The sequence below is a fragment of the Phyllopteryx taeniolatus genome, chromosome 15 (genome assembly GCF_024500385.1).
Source record: "Phyllopteryx taeniolatus isolate TA_2022b chromosome 15, UOR_Ptae_1.2, whole genome shotgun sequence".
NCBI classification, from domain to species: domain Eukaryota; kingdom Metazoa; phylum Chordata; class Actinopteri; order Syngnathiformes; family Syngnathidae; genus Phyllopteryx; species Phyllopteryx taeniolatus.
The window spans coordinates 9,410,482-9,434,522 of NC_084516.1; the positions used below are offsets into that span (position 1 = coordinate 9,410,482).

General features: G+C 41.1%; 1 protein-coding gene and 1 long non-coding RNA gene across 7 annotated transcripts in view; one reads left to right on the forward strand and one right to left on the reverse strand.

The window, feature by feature from the left end:
• The window catches only part of LOC133489834 (PALM2-AKAP2 fusion protein), a 127,596-nt gene that overhangs the window by 33,057 nt on the left and 70,498 nt on the right, over positions 1-24,041 (reverse strand). For 5 of the 6 annotated variants that reach the window (XM_061798995.1, XM_061798993.1, XM_061798991.1 and 2 more), the window contains 6 exons: positions 22,429-22,509; positions 19,291-19,412; positions 11,016-11,130; positions 9,917-9,938; positions 8,890-9,018; positions 4,784-5,611 (listed from right to left, as the gene is read on the reverse strand). In XM_061798995.1, the coding sequence (XP_061654979.1) occupies positions 4,784-5,611; positions 8,890-9,018; positions 9,917-9,938; positions 11,016-11,130; positions 19,291-19,412; positions 22,429-22,509 (1,297 nt within the window). The remainder of the gene's footprint in view (positions 1-4,783; positions 5,612-8,889; positions 9,019-9,916; positions 9,939-11,015; positions 11,131-19,290; positions 19,413-22,428; positions 22,510-24,041) is intronic. The other variant, XM_061798992.1, reaches the window with a different exon arrangement.
• LOC133489838 (uncharacterized) lies at positions 14,151-21,867 on the forward strand. The gene is made up of 3 exons (XR_009792010.1): positions 14,151-14,688; positions 19,311-19,433; positions 20,363-21,867. It is a non-coding gene; the product is annotated as an uncharacterized LOC133489838 (long non-coding RNA).

Sequence of the window (24,041 nt, forward strand, 5' to 3'; positions counted from 1 at the left end):
GTACAGTTTACAGTAAGCTAGTAAAAGGTCTCTGGTTGTCTTTTATTGCATAATGTACTGTGAATACAGAATAAAAGGCTGCCTAATAATCAAAAGGGCTCCCACTGCAGGTGTATTGACATCGTTGTAATTGGTTTCTAGTTGTATAATTTCATACATAAAAAAATAAGTTGTATTATATGTATCATTTTACGTACACTGCATGTTACAGTAATACTGAATCTTTGTACCTCTTTTGGCTTTAATATTAGTTAACTTAATCATATATGGCATGTGAGACTTTTGAACACACTGAACTTAAAGAGAAGTAAGGGGCTCAATCACAGGCCACAACATTAGGCACACTAGTATGGAAAGGTATATAAAAAAAATACAGCCATTGAAAAGATAGGTGATTTTTACATTAACAAGAGAGGTGCTGATTTAGTATAATTGTAGTTAACATCATGCTGACAACTGTTGCCCTTATGAGAAAAAGTAACACTTCTCACCATGATGCAGTGCAGTGCATTGTTGTTTTATTGCTTTTGCATTATCTATATCAAATGAGTATCACTGAAAAAGAGAATATTGTAATTTTGTAAAAAAAAAAATTATGTAATGTTACACGTACAGTATTCTATGAGGATGAAGAGTAGGGTTTTTTTTCTTGAAAAATACATCCTTTTCTCAGAAATGTTGCTTCTTTCTTCTCGTAATTGTTTTTATTTTCAGTGTGGCCCCAATAGGCCTACTTAGGTCTGCCTTTACTGTTATGGCCAGAGACAGTGCACTTGTTAGTGGCAGCGGGTATTATCGGATGAGCTAGGGGTGCAGTGAGGAGAGCTTGTGCTCCTTTTTTGACAGCAGCCAATAGTGAATGTTAAAAAGAGAGACAGATGGAAGGAACAACAAGCAAGAGACAGCAGGGGCTGAACTGGAGAAACTCAGCTTTATTTGTCCAAAGATAGTGAGATGATACAAACGTCGGCGAAAGATGGGGGGGGGGGGGGGGGGGGGGGGGGGGGGATGTGATAATGAGACTGAAGAACCATAGAGAAAGAGATGTGAACAATAGAAAATGGCTCCTTTTTAATAAACAGTCCATAAACCATAAGGGCAGGCAGAGGGGATGAAAGGGCGCCTCCTAGAGCGTTAAAGTAGTACTTCACAGAGTGCCACTCAAGTGGAGCTGAAAGATGACCAAACTTTTACAACACACTAGCAAACCCAGACACGCAAACTGCTCATCAACTCAGTTCTCCATTTTTTTTGCGCCCTAACTATTTTAGAAATGGTGATTGTATTTGCTTTCGTTGATGCTTCTTGATGATAAATCTCTGCATAGTCTGCACCATTTCAGAAGGCAAACTTTGAATATGCTGTGATACTGAAGAAGGGAACACAAATCTATTGTGCTTGCTGCAATTAATGTTTTACCATCAGGTAGCACAATCACAACCAGTCAAATTAACTTCAAACTTCAACCCATCGATCTATTTTCTATTGTACTTGTCCTCATTAAGGTCGAGTGTGAGCTCGAGTCTATCCCAGCTGACTTTGGGCAAGAGGTGGGCTACACCAGCCAATCGCAGGAATTTCAACCATTTATTCTACTCTAATGGCAACAGCTTCTACCCCTGAATTGCATTCCCAATGGTTGCCAGAATATCTAATCTATAAATGTTGGTGGTCTGTGTGGGAGGGAAATTAAACACATGCTTAGCATGCAGTTAATGGGCAACCATGCACATCTATTGAGATAGTTAGGATCCTGCCTCTGTAAACTGTTTTTAACATAATCGCATGCCTTCGGGAGTCAGCGTGACACATCTGCAGAAGGAATTAGAAGTTAGGAGTTCACATGAGGTTGTGATGTCAAAGGGAGCAAAACAAAAGTTGGGTGTGTTTTAAATGCGAGAATAAGTGCCGAAGGAGAATAAAAACAGAAATATCTTGTCATATTGCATCATAGGACATTAAAAATGTCTATAATAGTGTATCGCGTGTATTATAGATGTGAAAAATAAATTGCTGGATTGGATATAGAGCCTACAGTATTTACATTTCTTTTTACCTACACAAGAATCCCGACACAAGGCGTGCTATTGGCCGGTCACTCAGCAGCAGTGGCCAATCGCACTAAATAAATAAAAAATGTTTATTTTAAGGCAAACTATTATTTGGTTTTACCAGGACCATTTAGAGAAGAAATAGCTTTGATTTTTGTTTGGTCACATTTTAAACTCTTTAATCTTAATTGTTTTGTTCCAAGATGATATGATGTATTGAATTATGATTAAAGGTGGCAAGGGTACATGACTATTACACACCTAAGCCACACAAGCACCACTCAATATATTTTGTGGATTTGATTAGTTAGATCCTTAAACTGCCTGTAACGCACATCCTCACATAGTGGCAAAGGTTTTTATTTTCTTACTGCAGAGGGTACCTGTTATGGGTAAGGCATTCATTGGGGGATTAGACCTTTATTTGTACGAATGCATTTATATAATTGCATAATAATAATGTAATTTTATATGTATATCTAATGATAATTCTCTTGTCAGCTTCGTTGAAATATTTGCCCTGGCATGTTCCAAGCTGCGATCCGCGGCACTCTTAAAACACAGCTTTACAGATGCCATGTCTTCTGTACAGGCAGTCTGTGTTATGGTGAATATGTCAACCGAAACACACGCTATCTATGTATTAGATACATAGTAAAGCTAAGTGAAGCCACCTAGTCCTACCTAATATCATAACTGATAGGTGCATGTGTAAGTTGCGGTGTTTATTCAGGTTGACGAAGCCCCCACCAATTAATTGAGTCTATTAGCCACTATTTGTGACAGACAATGTGAATTACATTGAAAATTGTCTGTCACAATACCGGCGGCTTGGCTATCCATCCATTTTCTATACTGCTTGTCCTCATTAGGATTGCGGGAAACTGGAGCCTATCCCAGCTGACTTTGGTCGCGTAGCTGGGTACATCCTGGATTGGTCGCCGGTCAATCACAGGACAAACAACTAGGGCTGTCGCTAGCGAATGTTTTGAGAATCGATACACCCCCCACTAATACAATTATTTATTTTTTTTACTACTAAAATGCATTTTACTGTCATTTATGAGGGATGGAAGTCAATCTTTAAACTGCATATGTTGTTACTGAGTGCATGGTAGAAATTTGGTGTACAGAATTTGAGACAGCAAAATGCTATATGCTAAACAGTTAGCAGTAGCGATTAGCATCAGCGCGCTAGTAATTACTATTTTCGGGATAAAAAAATTAAATAAAAAATAAAAAAAACAACTACCTTCAGCTAACATACTTTTCATGTTACATTTACATAATACATCTAACAGTGTCTTAAAAATCACTTACAGACGTTCCTTTGTTGTTTTTGGCAAAGTTTATGTACAACACTGCGTCCGTCTGTATTAAATGTTTGTGTGAAACATGGATTCTCGCGGTGCAAACACAGTTCCGCGCAGAACTTTTCTTTTTGTCCCGGCAGAGCTTCGAGGCATACATTTTGTGTCGACATTTTTTAAGTCGACTTACCCGAGTTATTCAACCCCCCTCCCCCCCCCCGCCCTACAACCATTCAAACTCACATTCACACCTATGAAAAATGTAGAGCCTTCACTTACAACACGCATGTTTCTGCTAAACAAATCTTATTTCTCTTGACTGTGATGGAGACCTGCTAAGCACTATACTACCATACTGGTGGTTGGCAATTTATATTAATCTTTGTGTGCACGCTATTTGTTGTCACTGGTGGTGTGCCCAATGTGCTTGTGAATTTGTGATTTAAATAAACAGAGAGAAATGGCTGCACAATTCCCCAATGTGTTTCATGGCTTCTTATTGGCTGCTGAGTTAGGAAGTGACTGAATATGAGGAAATGACTTCATCGGTGGAATAGCCTGAGTTGATGGACAAAACAAGAACCGATGATGACGATGTTAAAGCTCACTTTTTCATTGGAAGAACAAGCCCAAAAAATATCTGAATTTTTTTCCAAAACAACAACATGTTCTGGTAAAAATAAACTAAATAAAAGAGTAAATCTTATTGTTCAGTTATTTTGTTATGACTATTCAGGTCGAAGAATAATAGAGGCACATGAAGAAACCAAGGCAACAAGGACCCTCCCCATCTTCCCTGCTAAGACACACACCTTCTCCACACTCCAACACTTGTTTCTTTAAGTTGTGTCTGTCTGTGTGTGTATGGAATTAACGAGACAGAGTAGGAAAAACAATTGATATATGATTGTATTATTATTTTTTAAGTGTTTTATGACCGTTTTTACTGAAGGTGATTGTGTGGTTCCATAATGTCTGCTTGGAAACACAGTGACTGTGAAATCTAGGTGAGAATAGCCGTTTCTATCCGTGCTTCCCAAACAAACATGGATGTTTTTTCCAGCGCTCTGTCTTTCTTTGCCACGAGTGTAGCAGAATTATTACAGATGAGTTCCTGCTGATTGGTTTGAATTTGTTGAACTAAATTGTCAGGAGGTTAGAACCACGGTGTTGGCACAAAGGAAGAAAAAAAAGCAGAAATGCACGGCTGAATGAAGGCATAACAGAGTAAAGTCAAACGATGAGTGTGCGCGTGCGGTCGTGAGTGTGGGAGCCGTTCAGAGTCCAGAGGAGAAGGGGCTTCAGTTAGTAACCATCCAAAGACAGAGGGAAAAGAGGGGTGTTGTGAATAAAAATAAAAAGGAAGCAGAAGATTCAGTCACATGACTATGCAGCACTTGCAGCATTTCCTCTTGTCTGTACCTGTGGCAGGGGTGAGACCAGGAGGTGGGGCTTTGTTGGCGTCGGGATTTGGCGGGGGCGAGGCGGCGCTGTTGGGCTCGCGGCCGTCGGATGAGAGTTCTGTGCTGACGGCCTCAGACGTGACCGGTCGACCCGACACGAGGTCGGCCGCCGTGCCGTCGATAATGGACAAGTCGGTGACCGTCTTCTCCCGCAGGGACTTCTCGTCGTCTTCATCGATCAGTACCACCTCGGCCTTGACGGCGCCGTCAAAGCCGAGCAGCCGTTGGCTCTCGCTCGTGTCTTCCAGGTCCTGGTAGCCCAGGAACACCATGGTGACTGGGTGCTCAGCGCTGGTTTGGGGCATGGAGCTAAGCTCTGGTCCTGGGCTGGCTGAAGGGCCAGGCTGCGTCACGATGGGACCCGAGGATGGGGGCATCATGCCTACCCGAGTCTCCCTCTGCAGCGTGACCTGGGCAGGCGGGCTCGACGGGATGGATGGCGGGGCGCAGGATGGTGGGGACAGATCGTCCGCAGGTGCTGGCAATAAGTAGGCCTGCGGGGCAGCCGGGGTAACCGACACCTGACCCCCCCTACGATCTCCCCCTTCACCAGGTCTAGCTGCTCTCTGAATTAGCTGGTCGACTTGCGAGGAGCTCCACCCGTTCTCTAGCGAGGTCGTGGACACGCCCCCGGAGGAAGTGACTTCGTAGACCACTTTCCTGCCGTCGTCGTAGACCTTGACGCCGCGCAACCCCGCTTCTGAGGGGCTCACACGGCTCGCTGACAGGATGCGTTGCTCGCCAGTCTGAGGGTCATGCTCCACGTTGATCTCCATGGCAAACATTGCTGTTACAAAGGGAGAGGGGGTAATGCAGAAGGGAGTGGGGTGTGAAGGAAGAGTGAGGGGGTAGAGAAGGTGGAAGGAGTGAAGCGTGAAGTTGGGGACAAAAACCTTCAAGACAATCACAGTATTACAAAGCTTAGCCTGTAGAACTGTAGGCCACAACTTCATATGCGGCAATACGTATGAAAAAGAGCATGAAATATTTTACTTTTACAAAGATAATAATTTTCTGTTTTGATTGACACTGTCAGAGCGGTAGTAATCTAATTAATTAATTTGTTTACCGTAATTTCTCATGTGTAATGCGCACCCCCAAAGTTGACCTCAAAATTCTGGAAAACCCTTCTACCTATGTATAACGCATTTTTACAATGCATGATTTTGCTTCTAAACATAATACTTCAAAACATGAAGTATTATCTGTATTTTGTTACTTTTTTCAAATAATTATTCTGAAGTAAGCACTTTATTTGAACACATAATACTTTCTTTTTATTTCCTCTCTTATTTTGAAATTCACAGCCCTACTTTTTAGTAAATATGAAAACACACAGTTGTGCTCATATGTTTGATTACCCAGGCAGAATTTTTAAGATGTGTACAATTCTTTTAAGAAAACATGAAAGACCAGGCGAAACACATTTAATTTTATTTAAATGGGATTCAAATTAAAAGCATTTCAGAAAAGCATTATCATAAAACAAAACATTATCATTAATAATGTTTTGTTTTATCATTAGGTTAGCGCGTCTGCCTCACAGTTCTGAGGACTGGGGTTCAATCCCCGGCCCCGCCTGTGTGGAGTTTGCATGTTCTCTCCGTGCCTGCGTGGGTTTTCTCCGGGCACTCCGGTTTCCTCCCACATCCCCAAAACATGCATGGTGGGTTAATTGACAACGCTAAATTGTCCGTAGGTGTGAATGTGAGTGCGAATGGTTGTTTGTTTTCAATGTGGCCTGCGATTGGCTGGCAACCAGTTCAGGGTGTACCCCGCTTCCTGCCCGATGATAGCTGGACCATAGTGACGAGAAGTGACTCAGAAAATGGATGGATGGATTATCATTAAACAAAACATAACACAGAAATTAATCACGGTTGTTGTTCAGTCATCAGTCATATTTAAAAACAAACAACAACAACAACAAAACAATATTTCACAAATTCTGCCTGGGTATGTAAACTTATGAGCACAATTGTACATATATGCAGTCATATGTACCCCTGTCATACTGGAATGAAAGTGTAGCCTGAACTGGTCGCCAGCCAATCGCAAGGCACATATAAACAAACAACTATTCTCACTCACATTCACACCTAAGGGAAATTTAGAGTCTTCAATTAACCTACCATGGATGTTTTTGGGATGTGGGAGGAAACCGGAGTACCCAGAGAAAACCCACTCAGTCTCAGGGAGAACACAGGCGAGGCCGGATTTGAGCTTAGGTTCTCAGAAGTGTGAGGCAGATGTGCTAACCAGTCGTCCACCGTGCCGCCCCCTGTGCAATACAGGAGCGCAAATCCTTATGTGTGTGGTCAACACAGAGTTCAGCCGATCCACCGACGATGTGATTGTGACATTAAGTGGAAGGCTAGCCGATTAGGAAGTGACCTGAAGCTTGTGCTGTTGCCGGACTCCATAAACAGAAGAGCAACTGGTTGTGTTGAGGGTCTCTCCGAAGTTATTCCCCACAATAAAAATGACTGCAATGTAGTTACCAGATAAGCTAACAGTTAGCCTAGCCTCTATTTCTTCTTCGCTGTATTTTCCAGCAGTCATGCTGCCTCTCACAGGTCAGTCGTGGTACTACAACTTTCATGGAGATACTGTATTGTTACGTGTGGGGTGCTGTTTTGGTCAAGTATGCCAAACACTAGAAGAGTATTAAGAACATACTGATTTTTCCTCATCATGCGTAGGGTCTCACATTTTAAAAATCGGTTAAGATGGTAAAAATAGGCAAGCGTGCAACCCACTTTAAATATTTGACTCTCTCATGTAATAACCAAAATATAAGATGGAAAGGCACAATATTTGATACAGCTCTTGTATTGGATATCATTAAACCTTGTGTAGCAGATGCCTTTATTTTAATTGTGCTCACGTCAAGCAGTATGGTTGATATAAAATACGTTTTAATATGTTTTTGGGACACCTGGCATTACAGCTACAAGAGGTGAAAATGGAAGAAAATATGGAGTGGCTACCCAATTCCTCGAGAAAAATATTTGTGAGATCACTGGTCAGCGATGTTGACTCACAATCTCAGTTTGTTTGATGGGGTTGAGGTCAGGGCTCCCAAATTATTCCGCATTGAAGCATATGCCTTCATGGACTTACTTTGTGCACTTGGGCACCAGTCATGGTGGAAGAGAAATGTAATTTCCCTAACTGTTGGGAGCATAGATTTGTTCCACACCGCTCCTGAATTTAAAGGTGTGCCCAAAGACAGTTGTCCATCTAATGTACTTTTATCAAACAATTCAATCATTTTAATCAGTCAGCTTCAGGTTGCACTGTTATTCATGTTATTTGTCAATTTTTACCATTCATATTTTATGATTCTGCAAATATTAATCCTGCTACAACAAATGCTAAAAAATGTTTTTGGATAATTTATTTTTACTCATTTAACCAGATAAGGCAGTTGAGAATAGATTCTTATTTGCAATCCCGACCTGGCACAGTCAGCATCAGATAATATAATTAAACAGACTTGTAAGCTAAATAACTAAACAACAGCTTAGGCCAAATTCCATTTATGAATTTAAATTTTAAGTTTTTTTCCCCCTCATCTTATAACTACAAGGAACACACACCACCCATCAATTCAAAACTTTGTTTAATTTGGACCAGTACCCTAATGGATACCCACCTCCAGCATATGCTTGAATTTTCTCATACAGGTTTATGTATTATTTTCGGACAAATTTCAAGAAAAAGTGTCCTATCTTGCAATTTCTACTCCACCTAAAATATGAATGAAAAGTAGCCACTAGTAAACATTTTAAAAGTCTAGGAATGTCAAAAATGTGTCACCTACTGAGCATGTATTTCAATGTCTGTGCTGTTCCAATGTTTTATTTAGCATATATTGATGTCTGATGTTAATTAAGCATGTACACTGAAGTACTAACCTTTCTATGTCTTTGTGCTCTGTGTGCGTCTAATCCAACTTGGCCTCGTCCCAAACACTTGATGCCCTTTCATCCTCGCTCACCGAACCCCCTCCTTTTCCCCTCCTCCCCTCTCCCTCGCCCTTGTCATCATCTCCATCCTTACCGGGTCTTGGCGCTGCCTTATCCCCAGGCGCACGTGGGCTGGTCCGGCACGGCGTGGCCAGGATGAGTCGTTCGGGATCGAGCTCCGCGCCGTCCGAGAGAGAAGCGGACGTGCAGCCGGTGGCCTCTACTGAGCACGAGCAAAGGGGAGGGGGGGTGGAGGGAGGTTAGTATGAAAGTAATGTTGGAGGCAGAAAATGACACACGCACGCACGCACGCACACACACACACACACACGCACACACACACACACACACACACACATTGGGTACACAAATAAATACAAAGTGATGAAATGAACCATTCAATTTCACACACGCGCGCACGCACACAATACACATTATATGCACAAAGACATTAAAAGGATAGTTGTTTAGTTGTTCTTCCCAATGGTGTCATTGCACGCACACAATACACATTATATGCACAAAGACATTAAAAGGATAGTTGTTTAGTTGTTCTTCCCAAAGGTGTCATTGTTGTTTCCAAATGTGTGTGCATGTATCAGTGTGTGTTTGTTTAGACAATAATCTCGCTGAGGCAGGAGCGATTCGGGCCAGAGCGTGCCCATGAACTTTCAAACACACACACTGATTGCCACGGACAGAGCACACAGACATACTAACTCTGCACACTACCTCTAAAACACACATACCCACGCACGCACGCGCGCACACACACACACACGGACACACGCGCACACACACACCATGCTCAGCAAGACTATTGACACTCACACTCACACAAGGCCATGACTCTGCAGCCAGCAGTCGCTGGCTTTATCCCCCCAACTATTCTCCAAAAAGCTCTGTAAGCCCTTGCTGCTTTGTTCTTCCCATCACACGCACATGCAAAAACACACAAACACACACACACAAAGCAGTGACACACACACACACACAGACAGTTTTGCTGCATAAGCACTTGAATCTCTGGGGTGCTACAGTTGCTGTGGACACAGACGTGAGACAAGGAGAGTTAGACGGTGTGTGTGTGTGTGTGTATGCGTGTGTCACATCGATCGTACCTCCATCATGGGCCATCAGACTCTGAAAAACAAACAATAACCTCATCATTCCTGGTGATTTAATTCTTTTCATAAACTTGTTTGCTATATATTTATGCCTCTATAAAGTCACACAAAACTTTCATTCTTACATTCGAAAGGAACAGCATCAGTGAGGGCCGTGAAGAGATGAATGAATGAAGACGAGAAGCAGAATATACTTTGGAAGTAATTAGTAAGGGGACTCATTAAAAGCAGTAAGACGTCAACATCGATGACACAACGTTAAGATGGAGTGTTTTACAGTTTATAGGGCCTTATTTACTACTATCCCACATCGCGGGCGCTAAATTGTGTGTGCACGTTAACAGATTGCACACAATGTTGGTGAGCATGTTACGTGTGATTCCGTGTCACTTAACAGTCTGGGATCGCTGTTGGCAACAGGTGTAAAAGTGGTGAAGACCACCTTAAAAGAGGGTCTGGCACTTTAGGTAGCACTGATGGTTTTCCCCATAGAAAAGTTAGGAGAGCACTGCAAGCAAAAAATTAAGTTTGAAGTGATGGAATTGGCAGTGTGAGGTGGCTCGCCAACATGACTCACCTCGGCATTAAGCCTTTGTCATTCTTCGCTCAAGTTTAAGTTGAGTGTTACTATGGCTTAATATTAACAGTCATTGACTTTTTGAAACACTTGTATGACTGTTAATAATGTTACTTTAAAATATCTGAACTAAAGGTTTTATGATGGCAACTGTTTGATCCTAGAATGGATTATTTCCATTTACCGTATGTTCAATTTATTACCATTATTTAAACTTGTTAAAGCTTCAAAGTACAAACAAATCGGAGGTCGACAAGATCGCTGTGACAGATTGTGTTTGACTTTGGAGGTATTAATTTTCCAAAGGGAGCATTTTGGCCACAACTCTCAGACTGGATGTCGTTAAGATTGCATAATTGTACCTAATGTTGTGCTCTATTGTGTTCAATTTCAATTGAACAAGACAACAATTCAGTATCATCTGTATTGAGGCGCATTAATTATGTCTCCGGAAGCATTACTTTGCAACTTGTCATGTAACTATGCAGGTTTTTTTTCCAGGTTCATATTTTGTACCTTCTGCAGGTCTTCTATAGAGCGTTCAGTCTCCTTCAGGCGTTCCCGTAAAACCTGCTCTTTAGCCGAGATCTGAGATTCTTCATTCTCAAGTGTGCTAATTTCAGATTCCAGCCTGCAAACACACACACATAAAACACGTTAGTCGATACTGGAGAGGTTTGCTGCTTTTGACTTGCATCCTGCGGCTGCTAAAGTCTGACAGTCCAAAGACAACTCAACACAATTGAAAACAGGTTAGTGTGATAGTAGGATTTGGCTCTACATTATATTCCAATGAGAGTCAACCATGTCAATTATAATTATAATTATAATTGCCTGCAATAGTGGCTTGGACCTGAGTTCACTGTCAACATTTTTTTTTTTTTTTAGTTTCTGTTTCTGATTGAGGATGTGGCGTTAAAAGATGCAGTTGGAATGTGCGGTAGGGACATCTGGAAAAATGTTCGTCACGTGTTTTTACAATGTCGGCATGCCTGCATTGTACTACTTAATTTCTACACTGGGTGACAAGACAGAAGAAGAGAAGAAGAAGTTCATTCCCATCTCGCATTTGCTTGTTTTCCACCAATCACATATTATTTAGTAAGACAAGCCTCGGCATACTGGAAGTGACTGTTCGATGCATTGAATTTATGCGGTTAATTTCGTCCTTGTGGAGAGTAGTGTTAAAAGTGTGGGTGTTGAAACCTTTCATCAGGTGTGATGCCCCTGGCTGCTACTACTACTACTATTATTATCTTTACCCATGTCGACATTTGATTAGTTAAGTAAATGAAAGGTAAGTAATGTCAGTAGCCCCTTACATCCTTAAATCTTTCTGTATGCGTAAACGTTTGGATGTCAATCCAAACCAGAACAGTTATGCCTGACTGTTTGCTTCTATGGCAACATGGCATTTATTGCACTTGTTCAGCAAGACAGCCTAATTTGATGCAAAGTACCAATGCTGAGCCAGATAATGGATGCAGCTGGTTATAGTAGAAACATATCTTTGTTGTAAAGGCTCAAAGCAGTTTATCCTGAGTGAGATGTTAAATAATCCATTATGAAGGCTCAACAATAACATGATCCATCCAAAACATCCTGCAGTACTAATCCTATTAGCTGTCTTTCCAAGTAATAGCTTAAGCCCCAGTTTAAATTTTAGGAAAGTCATTTCACATATATTAAAACCTCCCAAGTCGAATAAATATGCTTCAAAAGACACACGGTAAAACATTGAACTGCCGTCACACACATGGCACGTCATCGTAGCCACATTACCTTATTTAAAAAAAGAATCAAAGGATTCAATTCTGGGTGTGTTTATTGCTTGTTCCTAAGATTTTTTTTCGTTCGTCGATGTCATGGATGACCTCACACAATATTTGATCATATCTCATGTGGGCACCATAAGATTAACTCTTTCTGTATTTTTTTTCCAACACTTATTCCATAGGGTAACTAAATTAACAGTTTAAACCCTGGAACTAATTGTTTATATTTCTATGCTCTGGACTGGTCACCAGTCAATCACGGGGCACATTTAAAGACATACATCCGTTCACACACATATTCACACTGTCACGGAGTGGGAACTGAACCCACACTACCTGCACAGAATTCACCACGACACCATCAGTGACTGCCGGTCCGAAACAAAGCATTACAATTTACATGAGCGAACATGCATGTGCATTGAGAAAACCAATGCAAACACAGGGAGCACAAACAAGCAAAGAGTCGATCAAACCAGGAGCCTCTCGACTGTGAGGCAGATTGTCTTTGACTTTGGAGGTGTGCTTTCCACTATTTTCTCTTGGGGAAAAAGATTTACAAAGGAATAGATGGCATCCCAGAACTGATTTGTGCTTGACCTTAGAGGTTCTAATGCATGTTGCAGCATTTCAAGTATGCCAAAATCTTGAAAAGAGACAATTTGGGATTACATTTAGGACACAGCATGATACCACAACCATCCACAGTTCAGTCCTCATCAATTCTAAGACGGTGACATGTAAGGGACACACACACAAACACACTTGCACACAAGGACATTATGAGATGAATGTAACAACAATAGTAGGAAGTGGTCAGGGAGGAGAACCACGGTTGCTTCCTCAAAGCCTGCCAGCACTGTACAACATTTTAGTACACTCCCCTGGGATGCAAGGAATGTGTGTGCCATAATTATGTGTGAAGAAAGAAGACTTTCAGCTCATCGCACTGTTATAAACTGTTGTACATGCCACAGTTTTACAGAATAAACAGTGGTCATCCCATCAGGGTGATGGGTTAGCAGTCAATCAACCACATTTCTGTTTGTGACAAATTTAATAGACAGGATATTCAGAAATTTGGTATTCCAGATCAATTAAAAAAGGGGTAGAAGTCTTCTTATCAGTAGATTCACTGCAGTGAGACATTGGTTGAAAACCCAATTGCGTTGGATGGTGGAACTATAAACTTCTTGATAGTAACTAGCCAACCTTGGAACCCCAAACAAGGATAATGAGCAGTATACAAATCTTTCCAACTACAGCAGGACTATATCCACTTCAGGCACTTGAGCCATTTGTCCTTGGTCCTCTTTATCTTGTTTCCTTATTTAACCCAAGGAGTTATGTTTTCTCTTCGACAAGTTAACTTATCGGTTCAACCCGCTAGTCTCAGCAGGGGTCTCTGCTCTACCAGGTGCTATTCTCATCTTTCAATGTAGATATAAGGTATTTCCTTAAATAGTGAATAATGAGGATCTTGTTTCAATTTAGTGAGTGTGAAACCTGGATTTGTTTAAATGAATACAAAGCTGATACACTGCTGTATAAATGGCAACAGGTTTATTGTACCTTCTGCCATCTAATGGAAAATTACAAATTAAGTGATATTGCATCACTTCTTGTGATTTAGCCGTTCCCCCCCCCACCCCTCGCCCCCGACCCCCAGACAGTACCCTGGTCGGAAATTACTGCTTGGATGCTGAGCCTCAAGTTGCCAATATTAAAGTGCACTGGGAACAAAAAATAAAAAATAAAAAATAAAAAGCTAGACGCCTCCATCTTGCAGTTTGTCAAATGTAATGGACCCCTCTATGATTTTTAATTGTGCAAGGCTCAGCACATACAGTACATACAGTATTACATGTGACTGGCACCCTCTAGTGACCCGACCAGAAACACGACCAACGCTGGCAGCAAACAAGAGTAATGAAATTCTGTACATTGTTATACTGTACTGCATGATTGTGTCATGGCTCCTCCATGGTCTGGCTACATCCTTTCTCATATTAGTCACCTCAAAAAAATAAGATTCATGCTACATTTACAGTATGTAGAAAAAGAAGTGGTGAGATTGTTGACTTTAATATACATATTTTTTGCAATACTAGATCACTGTCCATTAAAGACTGATGATTTTTTAAATTTTTTTAATGCATGTATACATCTGGCAGCAGCAATGCTAAAAGAAAACGCAGTGTCAATGTCACTGTCCCACCCTGTCAGCCAACCGCAGGCCAGTTGCCATAGATACGCCCTGCTTTCCACATCATACAGGACAGGCAGTAGTCCATATCTGATTTTATGTCTGGTGGTGGACTGTGTGCATATGCCCACATGCGTTGGAGATTCAGAGGCGAACCAAACGACTGATGCTATGGAGGAAGAAGAAGATCTAACCACACGGTAAAGAAGTGAGTATTTTTACACAGTAATTCATGTGTGCTAGTATGTGAACTTTCCTTCTGGGTGTGCTTCTTCTCTTGGGAGCCAGCTTCACAGATGCAGAGCTGCTGGAAAGATCACATTGGTTGAGGTAAGCCTCAGCGGGCGGTGCCAGCGAGCCACCATTTTCCCAAGCGTTTTACCGGTGAAAAAAATTATTACTTCTATGCTCTTGCAAAAGTCTCAAATGTATTTTCCTTTCATGAATATATCTTAAATTTAAGTTTATCATTTTCTCTCATTTCATCTCTCTGCTGTGGTTCATCAGATAGTCCATCTATCCATCCATTTCCAATACCACTTGTCCTCATTAGGGTCATGGGTGAGCTGGCGCTTGACTTGACGTTATGTATTTGGTCTGCACTGTTTTTCTAACGTACTCGAAATGAGAACATCAGTTTGTCCAAATTACACAGCTGTAATGTCAACCCGGAGGGTGTGCACGGATGAAAGCACCGGAGACCGGAGAGCACTCAATAAAAAGTGTCATTTGGATTTTATTTAAGCAACTGGTGGTGATGGAGAAACATTTTCATTGCTCTGTACTTGAGGCAAACTGATTGGTTTCTTTTGGGCAATATGTAGCGTACATAAGGCACAGTTCCACTAATGAGAGTTGATATAAGCTTATACACACACATTCAAAAATCTAATAATGCTCAAGTTTGATTAACAGCCTTCCTGTGTGGAGTCTGTGGACTTTCCATGTTCTTCCCATGTTTGTCGTCAGGTACACATTTAAAGAAAGTGCATGTTGGATTCATTAAAAAACAAATTGCCAACAGGTGTGAATATCAGTGTGAATGGTTATTTGTTTCTATGTGCACTGTGACTGGCTGGCGACCAGTCTAGGGTGTATCTTGTACTTGCCCAAAGAGAGGTGATATGCAATTTAGAGCTTGACAGCATGGCAAACTACATTAATAATGTTAAATGAATGCATCTGTTATTATCTTTGCAAACCTAAATGTTAATAAAGCTTATTTTACTGCTGTACAGTCCAACTGTCTATATAGTGTAGCTGCACCTGATGAAGAGGACACTGAAGCACCACTTTATAGTCCAATGTTGGCATGTACTGTTTGCTTTCCTTTCTGCTATGTTTAGTTAAAAGTTTTTTCCTGTCCCGTGTTACACGAGAAAATAAAATGCAGTTCCCCCACCCCAAAAACATTTACATTTGGAAGCAGTTAACAAGTCCTTACCACATCATTAATCTACAGTTCTTAGCCTACATGGAGCAAAGTTTTAACGGTGGACAATCTCAGTTCCGAAATGTTATGTTCTTGGAAGAGGTAACCATACAAAGAAGTGATCTAAACACCAATGCTTCACACTGAGGCAAAAGACGATTATTTTCAAAGCCTTATGTAATGCGGAACAGGCATTTCAGTGTTATTTTCTGCAGTAAGTATAGTTTGTTTCTGCCAAACATACACAGTATATCCCAGAGGTCCAATTTGTCTCGTCTGGCATGGTTTGGTCTAAATTAATGGTTCTTTAGTCTGTTAAATGACTGACTGTATGGTCAGATAGAATAAAATATCCGTCTTTCGATGTCTCTGTAAATAGCTGGATTGGTTGAAACATTTGAACGACAGAAAACAAACAGGGAAAATCCTCACTACACTGCATCATAATGCAGCTTCATGAGACCAGTGTTTAATATTTTTGATACCTCAGTTAGTTACCCAACATAGTAAAACATTAGGAACAGCTTTTAGTATGATGCTATACATTTCTACACCACTGCAAACTACAACTACAACAAACAATTTAAAATAATACCTTTCTGACAGCGTCAATCAAAACCAAACATGATGAGGACCTTGGTAAAGGCAGAACATTTGATACTGTAAAGCTCTTGCATTGGATATGTTTTGTGCAATGTCATAGCATATCTCAAATCAAATGGGCGAGAAATACAAAGTATCCACCATTTGCATGGGCACGTAAACCGTTGTGCTCCTCTATAATGGTGGCTAAATATGTCTGTGTAACGTGAAATATATAGCAGCAGTCCAAAAGTAGCACAGTATGGGTACACGTCAGGTCAGTGCCACATTGTGAAAGGGCCTTTTACGCTGTATTCCTCTCTCTCTTGTTTACTTAGCGCGGCCATGTAATGATAGGGATATTTGTAAAACTCCCACAGCTCACTCAGTGTTTGTCCTTCAGGCAGTGTGAGCGTCCTCTGCTGCACACAATGCCTCCTCTTTCTTCACCATTCTGACGCTTTGTATGCTTCTAAAGTTTGGTTTATGACCCAAAAATCTTATATATAGGGATTTCCATAAGTGTATAGCACAAAGATCATGCTGTTCCTCCAGCTTTATGTTATTTCCAGTTTAAGTAATATAATCACACAAAGATGTTGATTTCCCCGTCTTTTCGTTTCTTGCTCATAATGGTGTTTTGAAGATTTGGTTGGCGGCTTCTTCCTTTCTTTCTTTTATAAATTTGTTTAAAACTCTGTGACGCCTTAACACTCTGCTTACTTATGTGCTCAGCAGGTCGTGACAAGACACGAGAGCCCATAAAAGAGCTTTGGCTTTGTCTTGGTCACTTTCTATCATTAAAGTGTCCAGTGGCGCACATGTTACAAGTTTAACAGTTGTAAAAAGAAGATGGGGAAAGGATGCTTCCTTGGCTTCTGTGCATGTACTAAGAAAACAGTGGAGCCAAACTTGGAAATGTTTACAAGGGGAAGGAGGTGTAAGTGGTCATACCTTATCTCATGCACTCAATCCCTCACACCACTATGTCCAATCTGTAGTGGTTGCTGAGGTTATAGGTTATTTTGGGATCATAAATTTTAGGCATAATCACAACAGCTTCCATGGTGTCCGCTGGGATCACCTTTCTAGCAGAATCTGGCAACATGCGTCCTGTTTTTTATCATAACTGTGGTTATGCATTGGAATCAAAAACTCTTTGTGCCTTTATTGTGAAAATACTGTTGTGTCCCAACCAGAGATACTGCTACAAAGCATCATGGGACATTGGTCAATGCAGCTAAAAGGGTTCCTGAGATTAGTAACTAGCTATTGGTTACATATGTCCTATGATAGCTATTTATGTAAAGCTTATCATGTGGGTTTTCATGTTCCCCATAAGTTTGTTTGATGCTACATGAAGAAAATGTTGACTTTATGCACCCTCATTCATATGTTACAAAAGCCTTGCTAATCATATTGATCTATCATCTATGAATTCTGAATTTGCTATGTATGTTTTTGGTATTGTTTGGCGTTGGTTATGCTCCTGGTCAGAAATCTGTGCATGTTTGTACAAGTTTGGACTGCTACATCTACAGCCCCCTTGCGACACCGTATACATTTGAAAACAGCACTCTTTAATAAAAACGAGTGAATGCTGATCCTAAACAGACAGGAGTGTAGCAAAGTAAAACAAAAAACAAACCCCAAAGTTCAATATCGCCTCAGTGAGAAACAAAACGTATCCGACAACAAGACTATTCAGCTAAATGAAGTGACAATCTGCCCCACAGTGCTTTGACCATTCACTACTGCTGTTTACCTTTTAGCGCCCATGTTATCCTGGAGTATGTGGCCTCGAGTGACGTTTCCGTTATTTCAGCATTGATGATAAGCTACAGTAGACGGTGGCTAACACAGCCTCTTTCATGTCAAGCCCCACACACTGCACGAAAGTTCAGTCAGTGTTGGTCACGTCTGACTGTCTACTTATGACTGTCACAAAGGATAAAGTGAGGTCGTGTCCACATCCTGCCAGAGGACAACACTTCATGCCGACTACAGTCAAATGTAATGATGACAAAAGCTGGCACTTCATTCATAGCACCAGTGAGCTCATGCACCGACTTCATCTGGAAATAAGTCACATAATGGTTGAAGGGAATCAGGAAACTCCTCCCCAAGACACAAATGTAGGAAGTGCGCACAGAATCACATCATTTTCTCCCCTTCATTCAATGTTCACAACATCTCCCTGCATTGTCAATTACTGTACATCCCACTTTCACCTATCTCTCTGTCATGATGCAGCTGTTCTGGCATTATGAGTGAGCTCTTGCTCGCTTGTTTTTTTTGTCAGTCAACTCATGTGGCTGTTACTAAAATACCCAGGAGCTATTTTCTACACTTACAGTGTTCATACTTTGGTGTGAATTTGTGACTGTGACTGCAGACAAGAGAATATTTGTGATGTGCCACATGTCGTATTACAAAATTAGAGCTCTATTTTAAGACCCTGGTTGACACTTCAAATACGACTGATGTAATCAAAGTGTCGCATGTAGCCCGATTGTTAAGAGTTGATGCACGGCTGTATGAAGAGAAACAAACAAAATGTGATTGAGTCATTCTGAGTCATTGGGTGGGCAGATTTGACCTTGGCTGCTGAAATGAGGATTGGACAGAAGACGGACTGACACAGAATCCACTTGAAAATGAAAGACTACATAATTAGCTTATTCGCATCACTCTTCTATTTGCATTGGTTCTGCCTCTCTGCCTGATCCAATTGAACAAAGAAACGTAAAATGTTCAAAGTACTGAAAGATCCAGGAAGACTACAAACAACAATACCTCTGTATCATGTCTTCCAGCATCTTCCCTTGCTCCTCGTCCAGTTCCAGCTGTTTCCACCGTGCCCCCTCTTGTTCCCCTGGCATTCCCTGGAGGAGCCATCGTTCCCGCATGGCTTTGGACTGCAAACAGACACATCTCAGGTGACAATGTTGCAAAATATAGAGATCCTAATCAGCTTGACTTCAGGCAGAACATGGCTCGGTTGTCTTTAGTAAACTTCAGCAGAGATCAATAAACCATGGTTCAAACTGCTTTGACGTCCCAGAAATAACATAATTATGAGAATTATCTTTCGGTCTGTATGTTCTCGCAATGCCCCACTTTCATTCACCAATTCTGTTCCCACTGAACAACATCCATGCATTCATTTTATAATACACTCTTCATGTTCAGGATCCAATAAAAACAAAACAAAGGACAGATGACAACAATGGAAATAATATATAATAATGGAGCAATGGAAAATTATTGGACGACTGGTTAGAGCGTCTGCCTCACAGTTCTGAGGACCGGGGTTCAATCCCCGGGCCCGCCTGTGTGGAGTTTGCATGTTCTCCCCGTGCCTGCGTGGGTTTTCTCCGGGCACTCCGGTTTCCTCCCACATCTCAAAAACATGCGTGCTAGGTTAACTGACAACTCTAAATTGCCCGTAGGTGTGAATGTCAATGCTGTGCTGTTAAACACTTGTCAAACATAAATCTCTGACTCGCCATCAATTTAGTTTTCATTTCCATTGGACTGCCTCACAGTCCAACAATGACGTCATTTCCAAAATGGCTGACAGGAAGAGGACCTTGTGTGTTGTTGACATACTTGGCAAAATAAAGATGATTCTGATTCTGACAGGCTTAAAAAAAACAACCTATTAAAATAAAGTAAAATAAACCTTAAAACATATTTAACTAGTAGTAGGTTAAATACAAAAGGAAAAAATACACAGAGGTACAGGGAATATTTGACTTTAAATTCACTATGATGTTTAATTTGTTTGCAGACCAATGCATCCAATCTGAGAGGCCCGGCTGTCCTTATCAAATCACTGAGTTCTTGTCTCCTTTTCCTTTCTCAGGGCACCAGGCCCCTGGAGGGCATACTACAAAGCCTACTTCATGCTGCTTGACCGCGTGGCACTCAGACGTAACAGTCATTTAATGGGACTGTGTGACCAGATGCTGATTACATCAAGTCGACTGATGGTGCATGCTGAAAAGTAAACATAGCAGTGTGCTGACTCCAGGGAGGTGTTGCACTCAATAAAGCAAGTTTTCCAATAGTGCAGATTCTGCAGTCACAACACTATTGATTATTTCATCAATTGCCTGTGTGGGTTTTCTCCGGGTACTCCGGTTTCCTCCCACATCTCAAAAACATGCATGGTAGGTTGATTTAAGACTCTAAATTCCCCGTAGGTGTGAATCTGAGAGTGACTGGTTGTTTGTTTCTATGTGCCCCGCGATTGGCTGGCGACCAGTTCAGGGTGTAGCCCGCCTCTCGAGCTGGGAGAGGCTCCAGCACGCCCGCGACCCTAGTGAGGATAAGCGGTACAGTAAATGAATGGATGGATGATCGAAACATATAATTGTACTGGCACACCCTATTCCTTTACATAAAGCACAGATGTAATCATAATGAGAGAAAAATAGCAGGTTCCTTTCAGCCTCACCTTTTTAAACTCACGCAGCAGACATTGAAGACTGACCATTCTTAAATCTTGCAGCTACGCCTGTGTTGATGTTGGCAGAGTGGTACTAAGCAGCAGTAGTATCGGGTCCGACTATTTCTAGGATCATCAAACTGATAACATATTGCTAGAGTGACAGAGGAATACCTGTAACTACATGACCTGCCTCCTCTGTCAGTGTGGAAGAAGTAAGAACTTTAATACAAAGCAACGGATCCTTCCGTTGAAACACTATTCATGAAACACACATACATGCAATAAAGTAGCTTCACACTGTATAAACTATTTGAGAGCGCAACAGTGGACCAGATGTGAAAAACACTTTGACCTGGAAAAACTAGCAACAGAATTTGTTGAAAACCAACATATTTTGTGTAACCTGAAAAAGCTATGCTGTTCAAGCAGTAATGGGGAGACATTCCTCAATGCTTTTAAATTATTTATGCAATGGTAAAACATTGTGGAGTGTGTTGTGGTAGGCACCGTCTTGGGATCTCCCTGTGAGGGTTTTATGCTTATGCATAGAGCTCATGTTGCTGGAAAATAGTAGTTATGAACTTAACATTGTCCTTAACATTTCATCCAACATCCTACTAAGTTCTTATGAGAGCACATTGCTTGGTATCAGCATGAAGGACTCCACTGCATTGAGCACAATACTTTAATGGCCAGAAAAACTAAGGTGTGCATGGCTTTAATCAGCAGTCCTTTGTCAATGTTTCCATAAGTGGGTGTTTATAGCTGGAAAACACCAGTAGTCAGGATTGAAATGTACTTAATAAAGGACCTTTTCATTCATTCAAGTGTTTAAAGGCCTTTAATTAGAGAAAGGAATGTATTTTATTTCCACTGGCTAGATATTTATAGCGAAACAAGAACCAACGGACATTTTCCCACGCATATCTCTGGGAGCATTTACAATCAATTCACAGAGGGGGAGCCTGATCCCTATGTCCAGTTTATGATATCATGAATTAACATAAATTCTAAAAAGAGTACTATAAGTAGTAATGGTGTTAAGGTTGACATTTACAACAGATCACATGATTAAGATGTCTCTATGTGATTTGTTTCTCGCGTTATTTGAATTTCCGATCATATTTGTGAAGTCAAGGGACTTGACACTGGGTGAAATGTTCAGGAGCTCAAATTAAATTGCTCCCTGTGGCTCTATTATTAACACTAATAACCTATTAGCCATCTAGTTCCCATAGTTAAAAGGCACTTTGGAATGATGACTCAAAGTTTTTCCGCCAGCCCATGGTAGTAATTTATTTTGTGCATGTACAATGTGCATGTGATATACTGATCCTTAAAACAATTTAATACCAAGATACCACACATTGAGATTTGCTTTGACTTTTACGCCCAGCCCTTGGACACAGTTGTGTTAGGTGGCACTGAAGACTTGCTGTAAAAAAAACACACATTCACACACACACACACACACCAACCTTGAGATGTTGTAGCTGTAAAACCAAATCATCGAGTTGAATTCTCTTGTCTTCAATCTCAGCTTGACGTTTTCGCTTTTCCTGCGTAACACAAAACAGAGATTGTTAAACACCTACAATTGTTATATCCATCCATTTATCATCTATACCGCTTATCCTCACTATGGTCGCGGGTGAGCTGGAGCCTCTCCCAGCTGACTTTGGGCGAGAGGTGGGGTACACCTTGAACTGGTCACCAGTTAATCACAAATAAAGACAAACAACTATTCACACTCACATTCACACAAGAACAATTTAGATCCTTCAATTAACCTAAGAAGGATCTTTTGAAATGTGGGAGGAAGCCTGCGTTCCCAAAGAAAACCTACACAAGCACTGAGAGAACATGCGAACCCAACACAGGACAGGACAGGGTTTGGATTCAAACCCCAGACCTCAGACCCTTGCTGCCGGAATTGTTTGTGGAGTAATTGCCACAGCTCCAACCAGTGGTTTAAACAATATACCAAAGGGAAACAATGATAGCAAATTAGCGAACTTCCCATTCTAAAGACTAGTTGGGGAAATATTACAGGAAGGAAGGAAATATTAGTGCAGTTGGAGGTCAAACCCTATCAAGGACTGAGAGGGCTAAGGATTCACCTGCTATCTCAACAGGAATAAGCCACTTCAGTTCTCTAAAGAGACAAAATAGAGGTCAACCTTGAACTGGGGAGAAAGGTGCTTAACTGAAGTGGACATAAATGGGGGCAAGGACAAAAAAAAAAAAAAAAAAAAAAAAAAAAATGGGGGAAAAAAACCAAAACGGAGTAGACAGAGGCAATGTGAAGTAGTTGTCGACAAAAATACATGGGAATGTAAACAAGACAGCATAGCCCTGCGTGGGATTCTGTGGATGTCTCCCACACGCACACACTTCCTGTTTGTGAAAATGCGTATGAACGTTGGACCCTTTTTCTCTGATACATTTCTGGGGGTTTTAGCAATGAAACTAGAACGAATAGAGAGAGAAACACTTTTTTTTTTTTTTTTTTTTTTTTAGAAGAAGAACCAAAGCTTGGTGTACAATAATAATGAGGAAACAATAGATTACACACAAAAATAAGAGTAAAATCCAAACTATTCAGGCACTACTGTAACTCCACGATATCTGGCAAAGAGACCAGAGTAGATGCTTGTACGAAACCATTTAGTGCTGAGTCTGCTGTTCCCACCCTTTCATTTTCCACCTAAATTGAACGTTTTGTTACTCCACTGACATAGTACATTTTTGCTCTTTTGCCCTCGCTTGCCCTTTTGTCAACAGAATATTGATGGACATGGGCTGCTCTTGTGTCGCCGTCTGTTGCAAGACTTAACAGATAGAACAAATCAGTGAAAAGAGTGAAAACAACTTGGCTTTATCAGGTTTGCTGGGAGAATAGGCCATGATGTAATGGAATGGAAGTAAGTGCAAGAGAGGGTATGCAGGGGTGGGGGCACAGGAGGGTAGTCTTGTAGGAAAAGTTGACACTGCGTCTACATTGGCTGCAGTACAATGCAACAAAATCTGCACCAAACACACACACAGAAACACATCCAAGTGGCGGGGAAATCTACTTTGTGGTTATGCT